The 12,473-nt window shown below is 34.9% G+C and overlaps 1 protein-coding gene across 1 annotated transcript; it reads left to right on the top strand.

The window, feature by feature from the left end:
- Positions 1-6,505: 6,505 nt before the first annotated feature.
- On the top strand, positions 6,506-11,684 carry DRT111 (D111/G-patch domain-containing protein). The gene is made up of 2 exons (XM_039026143.2): positions 6,506-7,580; positions 11,186-11,684. The coding sequence occupies exons 1-2, from the start codon at positions 6,759-6,761 to the stop codon at positions 11,480-11,482; spliced, it is 1,119 nt and encodes a 372-aa protein (XP_038882071.1). The 5' UTR covers positions 6,506-6,758; the 3' UTR covers positions 11,483-11,684.
- The last annotated feature ends 789 nt before the right edge of the window (positions 11,685-12,473 follow it).

Genomic DNA, 12,473 nt, shown 5'->3' with positions numbered 1-12,473 from the left:
GCTTGTGATTTTAGAGGGAGCTTTCATGTCTTTGTTTATTTTTCTTAATTGTCCTTTTTTTATTGATTCCAAAAGGGGAGAGATAGTAAGAAAAATGAAAGTATCTTGTCATTGAAATTTTAATTGTTTTCAAGTTAATTAAAATTATATGTGTGTTGATTGTGATTTTTTTCATATTTTATATCACACACCTATTTGAATTTTATTTTTATTGAGTTATTTGTCATCATAAAAAAGAGAGATTGTTGGTTTTTTGGACCTTAATTCCAAATTAATTTTAATTAATTAATTAATTAATATTTTAACGAAAATAAGCGTGCTTTTATTTATTTACAATTTGAGTATTTTGAAATGTCTATTGTGTAGAACTTGAAACAACGGTTCCAATGCAATTTTAATCACTCAAATCAGAGTTCAAACGAAGAAGATATGACTAAAACAAGCTTAATGGAAAAATCTAAGGTTGCAAAATTCTCCATGGGGTCGGGTTTTCGCAGGCCCCGTCTCGACCGGGGCGAGGAATCCCCAATTTGACCGAGGATGGAGTCAAACCGGGGACCTCTTTAGAAACCCAAAACTGGAGATCGGGAGGGGGGATGGGGGATCAGGAGGGTATCCCTGCCCGTCCCCGATCCTGACCCATCTTGATTAGATATATATATATATATATATATATTACAAGAATTATGACTTTTAGCGGTGGATATAGAGCAATGAAATTCACAACGTCGCAACTATAGCGACAAAATACATCTTTCGTCTTTATTCATGTAACAAAAAATTGATAAGTCGTAGAGTTGCAACAGACAAATTTAATCGTCGTAAGTGACGTGCAACGTATTTCATATCATCACAGTAAGCGACAAAAAATGATTTTGATGCATGTTACCTCAATTAATTGGGCGAGATGTTTGGCGCTCAAATCTGAAGGCTTGAGATGAAAGTCCTTTTCGTTGCAAGCACTCATTGTGACGAAAATAAAATTAGTAGCAATAATTTACTATGAAATAAGATTTAGTTCGGAAGAGGTTTTTTTAGAACCATTTACTTAGGGTTTAGTCTTTACCAAATTTCACTAACCCTTTACCCTCTTGCCTCGCGCGATCTCCACGCTATTGATACCCTCTACCCAGTCAAAATCCTTCCTATCGCTGAAACCTCAGACGATCAAAACCCTTCACCACGTGAAAGTTTATGTTGCCGCCCCATGCAAAACCCTTCAGGCGAAACCCCTCCCCTATGCACGCTGTCGCCGATTCCTTTTCACACTATCACCGGTTCCTCTACGTTACTGCCGTCGATTCCTTCGTTCCTTCACGCTATCTTAAAAACTGCTGTTATGTGTCAATTTGAGTTTTATTTGCCTTTTTTCCTTCTTAGTAAGTTTTCTTCTTAGCGCAGTAAGAGATATAAGAAAAGGACGGCTACATCAAAATAACTGCCTTCTAGCATTATAATTTTAGTAAAATACTCGTGCGCTAAAATGCCTTAAAATGCTTTTATAGGATTTTGATTATGAGAATTGCACTGATCTTGAAAATGGGGGCTTTCAACCAAATGGGACTAGTTGGAGCTGGGTGTTTGATATCAGGAGTGAGCTCCAAGTTTGCCCATAGTTGTAGAGGATCTGGAACACCAGGCACACATGCTTATAAAGGTTTTTGTTGATTTCCATTTAAATATCTTTTCTCAGAAGCTACTAGCTTGTGTTTTAATATTGTGTTCGATATCATTATCCTGTATATGTTATGTAATGACATAAGACTGTTCTTAGAGATCACTTAGATAATACAAAATTTGGAATTAACAATATCGAAATGCGTAATTGAATGCAATTCAAAAAACTCGGGCTCATTTCAGCGTCGAGAATGTATTATTGTTATTGCTCACGTTGATCATAGTTGACTTTACCTGATCGTTGTCCGTGTCTATCAGAGGAACAACTTTTTTTTATAGTGCATACTAAACATGCACATTCTCCACTTCTTTTTAAAATGTGGATAACATTTAGATGAATAAATTAGTATTAGAAAATTTGGGGTTTGTATATGAGATTTTTTGATCAAATAACAAATGTTATTTTTCAATGTATTTGTTGGGATATTGTGGATACATGTTAGAATTTTGTATTGCTTCTTTGTATTTTAGCATTTGTTATCCGCAGGCTTTTCCTATACACTTGAATAAACTTTTTAATCACAATGTTGCTATACTTATCTATGTGACATTTGTATTGTCATTTGAAGAGGTATGATACTTTTATCTTGTGATACTTTGTTCTCGTTTTTCCATAATCGTGATGCAAAATGCTTTAAATTCTAGTAATCTTTTTTCTCTTTTAAATCTTATTACTTGTGTATAGGCTCGAATGGGTGGTGATTATGGTAATTATTGATCATGGTAATTATTGTTCCTATGAACGTCTTTATTTAAAATTGTTCATATGATAAAGTATGGATAAAAGTTAGATAAAATTTTAAAATGGATTATGCATGATTTTATACCTGTTGTTTCTGTAATAAAGGTGGAAAAAGCACGTTACCTTTATTATAACGTGGTAACCATTAAGTATTTCATATTTTTTGTTGTTGTTGTGAACAAAATGGTTAGGAGAGGGGGAAGAATGAGTATTTATGTTTGTTGTTGTGAGGGGGGAAGGAGCAGAGGAAAGGAGAAGAATATATAGTTGCAAAATATTTGTGATTTTGTACTTGTCATTTTTATAATGAATGTGGAAAAAGCATGTTGATAATTATATTATGCGGTAACTATTGAGTAGTTCGTATTTGTTATTGATGTGAAAAATGTGGTTGGAGGGTGGGGTTAGGAATGAGAATTTGTATTTATTGTGACTTGAGTTTTGTAATGACTATGTTTGAAATTATGTGAATTGAGTTATGTGATAATTATATTTTGGACTAACTTCTTATTGATAATTAAAAATGAATTAATTTTTTATGTCGACGTTAAATATGTTTAAGTTTAATATTTAGCAAATTTTGATATGTCTGAGAATATATATATGATTCGTGTTTAAAAATAATTTGATATGTGTAATATTTATGCGTGGATTGAACCAAAATTTGTTGGTGACAATATTAAATCTTTTTAGAAGAATACATTTTGAAGACTAAACAAAACTTGCTAATAACAATATTCAAACCTTATTGGAAAACTGATTTTTATTGTAGTGGATATTAAAGATTATATAAACATATTACAATATAGTATGATATTTTGTTCATATTTGTTTAATTCCATGATTTGTACATAGAGTTGCACTAGAAGTATTTCCTATCGGGGATAATGTTCTAAGATAATTGACTAAAAAGAATATATATATTTTTTAAATATCATTAAAATTTGTGATAAAACGTAAAATATCGCAAAATTATTGCGTCGAAAAAAGAAATGTTGCACAATGCATCGAACAATAAAAATCGCAACATGCAACATCCTGATAAATCTCGCATATTGTGACTTTTATGTTTCGTCGCAACAGGAAAGCAATGTTCTCAGGATTTGTCGCAAAAACCTTTCACCGACTTGGCTTTAATGATGAATGCATGCGACGAAAAAATAGATTTAGCGACAAATTATTTTCGATGTTAAAAGTTAGATTTCTTGTAGTTGTCTTTGATAAAATATAATTTGAATTTTTTTTTTTGTTAATATTTCTACCATCAAGTTGAATTATGTGTTAAATGTCTTTCTAACCTTTATTAAAAGGGAGCATTTAATTAATTTCAAAAAGTGGAGAAATATGTGAAATTGGTCTTAAATTAAATTAACTTGAGCTTGATTGATTCCTTGTGATGCCTTTGGAATCTACAATATTGTTACTTATTTTTAGAAGACATGTTAATATGGAAAAAAAAAAAAAAAATACAAAGTATGTGCTTGTGATTTTAGAGGGAACTTTCATATCTTTGTTTATTTTTCTTGTCTTTTTTTGATCGACTCCAAAAGGGGGAGGTAGTAAGAAAAATGAAAGTATCTTGTTATTGAAATATTCATTGTTTTCAAGTTAATTGAAATTATATGTGTGTTGATTGTGATTTTTGTTCATATTTTATATCACACACCTCTTTGAATTTAATTTTTATTGAGTTTTTTGACATTGGAGGTTGTTGGCTTTTTGGACCTTAATCCCAAATTAATTTTAATTAATTAATATTTTGATGATAATAAATATGCTTTTATTTATTAAAAATTTGAGTGTTTTGAAGTGTCCATTGTGTAGAACTTGAAACAACGGTTCCAATGCAATTTAAATCACTCAAATCGGAGTTCAAATGAAGAATATATGGTTAATACAAGCTTAATGGAAAAACATAGGGTTGGCAAAATTTCCCATGGGATTGGGTCTCCGCGGGTCCCTGTCTTGACTGGGGCGAGCAATACCCGGTTTGTGGGGTCAAACTGGGGGCCTCTTTAAGAACCCAAAATCAGAGATAGGGTGAGGATGATGAGGGTATCCCGTCCTGTTCCCGACCCGATTATATATATATAGTATCTAACTTTTTACATTTAGCCTAGTTTTTAATTTAGCCAATCTAGTGTCCAAGCCCAAACTGGAGAGAATTTTATGATTATTTTTCTTTTTAAAAAAGTCCTCGTGGGGAACGAGGAATAGCTCCCCTTGGGGACCTATTTCCTCGACGCCATATCCGCCTTCAAATAGCGGGGATGGGGGTAAATTCCCTCATCGGGGACAGGGACAGGAAACCCCTCTGCACCGATCCTGTCCCCAAACATAGAAAAATTTGGAGTTGATGATGTGACATGTTTTTTTAGTGGACCAATTGAAAAGTGTCCTTTGGAGCATAGGAGTAATGACACACAGTGACATTTTTATTTTTAGAATAATTTAAAATAAATGAATTTAATATTATTTTATGTTTGTGTCTAATCGATTGAGTTTAAATCTACAGCATTCGATGTTCTTTCACTAACATCTAATGACCCAAATTAAATTTGGTTTTCACTATCTCCCACTCTTTTTAAACTCTTCATCTTCTCTAAAATTATGAAAACAATTACATATTTTTACAATCCTCAAAGCCACGATTGTTATTCTCTCCAAGCTCTTAATTTTTTTTTTCATCTTATTCTTAAAAGATTTATTGTATTGTGAGAATTGATTTGTTGTGAGCTCAAAATTTATAAATCCACACTATTGAAAGAGTTTTTTTATTTTCTCAAACTATTGCAAGGGTTGCTCTTGATCCCTGAAAAAGAGTGGTAGTAATAGTTTGATCATCAACCGTGAAATGATTGGATTTGTTCTTGCACCCAAAAACGAAACGTTGTCGTGATTCAACTCTAAATCGTGGAAAGAGTCAAATTTAAGTGATATACCCAAGAAGAGTTTGGAAATTAGATGTAGGCCAGGTTGTGCCGAACCAGTATAAAATTTCTAGTGTTATCTTCTCTATCCCTCTCCTATTTAATTTTGTAATTATTATATTTTAGTTGCATGAAATTAATTGTTGCAATTTATTATTGAGATTAATTGCTCACTATCTGTTTAGGTTGGTTGAATTTATCTTTGCATATTTATATTACTAACCTTGTTATGAAAATTAAGTTGGCTGCTTGAATTTGTTGTCATTTAAAGAAATGCATAGGTATAAATCTATTATTTAAATTACTCATTTTTCAAAAAATATATTAATGTGCTTAATTGCTTCAGTTTAATAAAAACATTTCATTAATTTAAATAAACCAAATTCACCCTTTAGGGTTGCCATAACGATCCTACATCTCATACACTCAGATGACAATCGAGCTATACTCATTTTGGCCCATTTTTTATGGGAAATTTATATAGATCCCCTATTTAGGGGCTCGCTCGAAATTTAGCCTAATTTTCCAAACAAATGAGAATTGACCATTTGCAGATATCACCATGTTGTAAATTTACCACTTTTAACCCTTCTTTCTTCTTCCTCCTTTTTGTAACACTTTTTTTTCTTTTTATTTCTTTTGTTCATTTTTTCTGCTTTTCTTCTTCATCTTTTATGTCCTTTTCCGTCTTCGGCGATTTCTTTCGTTTACGTTGCCCTCTGTGCAATTTCTCTTCTTTCTTCTCTGGTGATTCTTATTTATGTCGCCCTATTTTTTTTGTTTTTATCTCTTTATTCTTCGTTATGCAGTTTTTTCTTAAAGAAAAGAGTTGCAGTTGTGTCTGATGAAGAACAAGATGAAAAAAAGATAAGTGGGAGTGAGAAAATGAAAGGAAGAATTTGAAATGAAAAGAAAAATGGGAGAAAAAATTGTTGTTTTGTTTTATGAGGATTAAGACAAAGGAGTAAAGAGCGAGATCGGGAGCGAGAACTAAGTTCTCAGACACGTTTTGAGGTCAAATAGATAATTTCACATGTTGATGACATTAAAAGAAGGCCAAATTTCAATAATTTTTAAAGTGAAGCCGGAATTCGAGTGAGCTCTTGACAATTTTTACAAATTCCCCCTTTCTCATTATACATACACGGTTAATTTATAAATTTTGCATATTTACACACATTCCCCCTGCGACACTGTTTACAAATCCGTCACCATCCGTATTTTGTTGGAAAACCCCCTATTTTTCTGCTTCATCACTGTCACTCAAATCCCTAATTCCGAGTACTCGCAAAGTTTGCAAATTTTGCCGACCACCGTGAACTGGAAAACTCCTTCTTCGATTCTGTTTCCATCTTGATAATTCCGATGTTCTAGAGATTCCAAGGAGAGAAGACAGCTACGGGTACGATATGCTCGGTGGATTGTACGGGGACCTCCCTCCGCCCTCTTCGGCGGAGGAAGACAAGCCCACCAATTCCACCGTCTGGTCGAGCAGCACAAAAATGGCGCCACCGACTCTACGCAAGCCATCGTCCGTCTTCGCGCCACAGACTGTTCTCAGATCTCAAAGCAAAATAAAAGCCGCCACTTCGACGCACCCCAAGGCTTCGGTGTCAGCTCCGGTGGAGCCGTCTCAGCCGATTCTGGCTGAGGTCATTGCGCAACCGGCATTGGTGGCTGTGACGTCTACGGTTATAGAAGAGTATGATCCAGCGAGGCCGAATGACTACGAGGAATATAGGGTGGAGAAGAAGAGGAAGGCCATGGAGGCTGAGATGAGGAAGGAGCTCGAGAGACGTAGACAAGAGGAGGAAGAGAGGGAGAAGAAGGAGCGAGAGGAGCGAGAAAGAGAATATTCCGATTCTAGGATAAATATTTCAGGCGAGGAAGCTTGGAGAAGGCGCGCGGCTAAGAGTGGGGCAATACCAAGATCGCCATCTCCACCAAGTAGCGTGGACGGCTTCAGCATTGGAAAGTCGGAGACTGGCGGGTTGGGAGTTGGCGCTGGTGGGCAGATGACAGCGGCACAAAGAATGATGGCTAAGATGGGGTGGAAAGAGGGGCAAGGGCTTGGGAAGCAAGAACAAGGGATTACCACCCCTCTGATGGCAAAAAAGACAGATTTGCGTGCTGGAGTAATTGTGAACGCTAATGATACGAAATCAGAGAAGAAGGTGAAGAGTGTTAACTTCAACGGACTACCTACTCGGGTTCTTCTGCTCAGAAACATGGTACGTAATGTAGAATTCTGACAATTTGGTGATTTGAAATGAATTTTAGGTAGCAGAGTTTGTTTTCGGGGCATTAGAATTTTAGTAGTTCTTTCTCATTGCTCAGAAATTAGTAATTCTTAGTTAGATTGGAGCTAAATGGACGGCTTTACCATAACCGATCATATCATTTTCTCATTCTTCATGCCAAATTTACTGCAAACACCATTACTAGCCCGTGATTCCTCTTTTAATCCATCATTAAAATGCATGCACTCGATTTTTTTTAAAAAAATAATTATCCATAATTTGATGGAAGTTCGATTCCTAACCTTGGCACCCCTAGCTGATTGCCCATTGGTATACGCTGATCTAGTTGCAATGTTAGACCACTACGGTGAATGGATTGTTAGTTAGGTAGTAAGGTTGTCGTCAGCTGCCTCCTGTAGAATTGTTTATCATCTAATTACTTAACCAGTTTCTGTACAAATCGTTTTTGTCCGAAAGGTTTCTTTCACTGTAATACGACCATGAGCAGTAATCAGAGGGAATGAGACATGCACTAAGAATTCCATAATTGGATATAGAGTTCCTTTTGTGTGGAAAATTGTAGAGGGAAAAGCAATAAATCACAGATTATAAGTCCATGTGAAAATACATTTAAAAGCAGAGAACGTACAAAAATTTAATAAAAACTTACAACCTTTACTCATCTAGTCATATATAGAATGGTGCCTTCATCAATGTTACATCTGTTGCCAGATCATTTTTGGTTTGAAGTTTTTTTATACTTTTATTTTGCTTTCAGAAAAGAGTTCCATATCGAGATTAGAAATTTAGAGAGGGGAGAAGAATGGAGGTCATGTCGATAGGACATTCTTAGGGGTTGTACGGACACCAAGGTATTCCATATTTGGTTTAAGTCTCATGTTTTTGTAATTTGATTAATTGTTCCATTAGGCTGACAGTCATCATACTGGTTGGGTCTAAAGTATGAGTCAATGGCACTCCTTGAAATATGTGGACAGCTATTTGTATTTGTATGTCCTCAGTTTATTTCATTTTTTCCCAATGAAAGCAATTGTTTCTTAAAAAAAATGTGGAGAGCTATTTCTAGAGTGTTCAGAGGGTTGGATAAGGAGCCTAACAACATTTGTCCTTATTAGGTTTCTTGTTTCTCTTTGGGTTTCAAATTCAAAACTTTCTTTTTAACTATTCTATTGGCACTGCCGCATTATTTTGCTCGATTGGTCCCCTTTTCTTTAGAGGTGCCCCTTTTTTGTGGGCTTGTTTTATATATGTCTATGTATTCTTTTAACTTTTTTCCCCTCAATGATAGTGGTTGTCTTATAAAAAGAAAAAGGGTTGACCTCATTTCCTCAATCTGTCAGTTTTCCTATTGGACATAGGACTACTATTTGAAGGTCAATGTTTCCCGTTAAATGCATCTATCTTGTCTCTTTAATATGGTGCCATGTCTTTCATTTTCAGAGCCCCCTCTCCTATATGGATCATTGGATACTCTTCAAACATTGAACTGCTAATGATTTGGCTTCCCTTCTAGCTTTTATCAAGGCCGTGAATTCAATCCCTGAGTTTTAGGGATCATCTGATCTGCTTTCTAGATCTTCCTGGTTTCTTTTCTTCCAACTCGTTTTTGCATCATTTACTTGCAACAATTGCAAAGTTGCCATCCCTCTTTATACCAAGTTTTGAAAGTCCAACATTTTATAGAGGCTTAAGATTTCTCTCTTGGATTGTCTCTTTTGGTTGTGGCCCATGTCGATGTGTTGTATGCACCTGGGCATTGGAGGATTTGAGTCACATTCTTTCGTCAAGTATGCACCGGTAAGCTTCTTGCTGGCTTTTCTCTTCCTTTAGGAGTTTGTAGTTGAATTTTGTTCTTTCTTTTTATTTCTTGATGAAAAATCAGTTCTTTTTGAAAAGAAAGTATTATGTGGTTATGATGGAGGAGGTTTTCTGCATCCTTTATTTAAACAGGGGGAAAGTTCTTTGATTGGTCTCTCTCTCTCTCTCTCTCTCTCTCTCTCTCTCAAAGCTTATTGTAGTTTATGGTTTGAGAAGAGGAGGAGGATTTTTAGAGTGCTGTGGGTTCTTGAAAGAAGGTTTGGAGCACTACAGAACCTAAAAAGGTGATGCCCCAAGGGGAGAAAGCTGATAATTTCCTGTGGGAAAGTGAGGGAGAAATTCTTAGCTGTTTCGCCAACTGGAATATTGCTACATGCCCACTAGAAGATGGAAGGTTATTAGAGAACTTAAGGAAGAGAAGTGAGGCAGCACTACTGAGAAGCTCTGGAGATTTCTTAGAGAACAATTACGGTTATGAAGAAGAAAGAAAATAGGCAGTTTTCTCCAGCAGGCATTTGGTTGTTTTCAAATCTCTCGTGTGGTGACCTTGTCGAAGTCTGAGCAAAAAAGTTGGGAAGCGTAGAAATAACCTCTTTTTAGGTTGATACTTGGATGGGAAATTGCTGGTTGTCATAGCTTTACTCGGGTTTCATTGGTTCTTTCTGGTTATATGCCAAACCAATTCTCTTGGCTGGAAGAAGTCTAACTGAGGAAATAGATGAGGCAAGAGGCCTGATTCAAATTCTAGATGATCTACAACCTCGTGGCAGGACAAAAGAATTTGGCGAATAAATTCTTCAGTCCTATTGTTTGTAAAATTACTGGTAAGAGTGCTCTTTGGGTAGCAGACTAGAAAAAGAAGGCAAAAATCTTTTGGTTTATGAACTCAAAGAAAACAAAGATTATGAGTACAAGAACACAAGTTCCGAATAAATAGTGTTGTTTAGGATTTAGAGTTTGGATTTATCATTTATCAGAATTGCATAATTCTTGTTCTAACCATGCTTCCCTCTGTAATTAACAAAAAATAATATTATTATTATTATTATTTTAATTTTTTTTTTCCTTTCATCTTCACTTTCTTCAATTGGCTCATTCCCAATTTTGCTTGTAAGCTTGTAGGTAATAATCAAAGTATCTTTAATCGCAAAAGCATATTTTTTTTTGGGTTAGTGGCATGCATGTGTTTTGGGAGGATGGCTTCTTGCTTCTTTTTGTATCTCTCTTTGTGATTGATAACTAAGCCGATAACCATTTGATTTTTGAAAATTTTGCTTGTTTTCTTATATTTGTTTAGAATGGTTTTCATCTTTGTTAAGAAAACATTGGATTTCTTAGCTAAATTTAAAAACAAAAACAAGATTTAAAACTGTTTTTCTTTAGTTTAAAAAAAACTTGTTAATTGTATATCCTTTTTGTTACTTTCATATATCAATGAATTTGTTCCTTAAAAAAAAGAGAAAGGAACCGAGTGTTTATTTGAAAAACGTGAAAAGAAAGTCATATTAAAGAGCAAATACATAGTGTGGGTAAACAAGCATAAATTTCAAAAATAGGAAACTAAAAACTCAGAATCAATTTCAATTTTGATAGATAGCATCACACGTGAGTAGCATGCTCTATTTATGCATAAGACCAGCGAACGGTTTTATCTTTGAGGATATCTCAATGATCGAGCTTATGACTAATAATGTTTTTTGTGATTTTTCCTGATGAGAATAATGAGAATAGCTACCTTGTTTGATTTTTTCTTGAAGGTGGGCCCGGGTGAGGTAGATGATGAGCTAGAAGAGGAAGTAGGATCAGAGTGTGCGAAGTATGGGACAGTAACACGGGTTCTGATATTCGAGATTACAGAACCCAATTTCCCAGTGGACGAAGCTGTTCGAATTTTTGTGCAGTTTGAAAGATCAGAAGAAACTACAAAGGCTTTGGTTGATCTTGATGGTCGATACTTCGGTGGAAGAGTGGTTCGAGCTACATTTTATGACGAGGATAGGTTCAGTAAGAATGAATTAGCTCCAATGCCAGGAGAAGTCCCTGGATTTACATGAAATCCAAGAAGTAAAAAAATACGCCAGACGTACATTCATGGTAGATGAAGCTATGATTAATTTGGTTTGGATTGGATTGTGCAATAACTTTCCTATTGTAAAGAGATTTTACCATCATGTTGTTGACTGAATGAAGCCCAAGAATAGAATTGTTGAACTTGAAAATGATCTTATTAACTAATGCAAGATTGTTCTAATCAAATAGTTGCTCGAACAAATTTACCTGCTCTCATGTTGATTGAACAGAGGGTTCTTATTTAGTTGGCAGATGGCCAAGAACTGGCTTTCGTTGCAGTCATAATGAGATTCTCTTTTTTCTTGGGACGGACTGACTGATGGTGCACTTGGTAAGGGACATTTAACCATCCAAGATAAACAAGGGATGGGTACATTTTTCTGTTGTTGAGTTTTCTTTTTCTTGTATTCATGCTTCTGTTTATTGATCAGAAGTTTGGATAGTTTCTTGATCAGAGTTTTCTTTTTCTTGTATTCATGCTTCTTTTTCTTATTTGCTTTCTCCCAGATTCAACGATGTCTTGATTGAATAGTTTCAACCAAGATTGTAATTTCCTTGATTTTATTGGTACAATGAGAGACTAACAGCAACTTTATTTGCATGCACAGCGCATTGATGAAGATGGGCGTTCTTTTGGGCTACAAGTGGATTATCATCGGGCTTTTACTGTAATTTTAGGAAAAATTTCAGACTTGTGTTTAGGGATGTTCGGGGATTGGGAGTACTTTTTAGAGGAACTTGAGTACGTAGGTACGATTTAGGTTTTGTTTGGAAAAATGTCAAAATTAAAAAACAATAAGATTTTTGGCAAATCACGTGTAAGATATTTTTCAAATTCCTATTCTCTCTAATGAGGTCGTTGATTTTGTGGTTTGTGTTCTAATAAATGCAATGTAATGCTGATTCAATAAAAAAAAACTAAATAAACGAAACCTTAGATTGTAAAACTGTGAGTTATTAGATTTCTATTTAAAC

The sequence above is a fragment of the Benincasa hispida genome, chromosome 3 (assembly GCF_027475165.1).
Source record: "Benincasa hispida cultivar pf3 chromosome 3, pf3_genome.v1.1, whole genome shotgun sequence".
NCBI classification, from domain to species: domain Eukaryota; kingdom Viridiplantae; phylum Streptophyta; class Magnoliopsida; order Cucurbitales; family Cucurbitaceae; genus Benincasa; species Benincasa hispida.
Note: the sequence above shows the minus strand (reverse complement) of the source record. Positions and strands in the feature narration are given on the sequence as shown.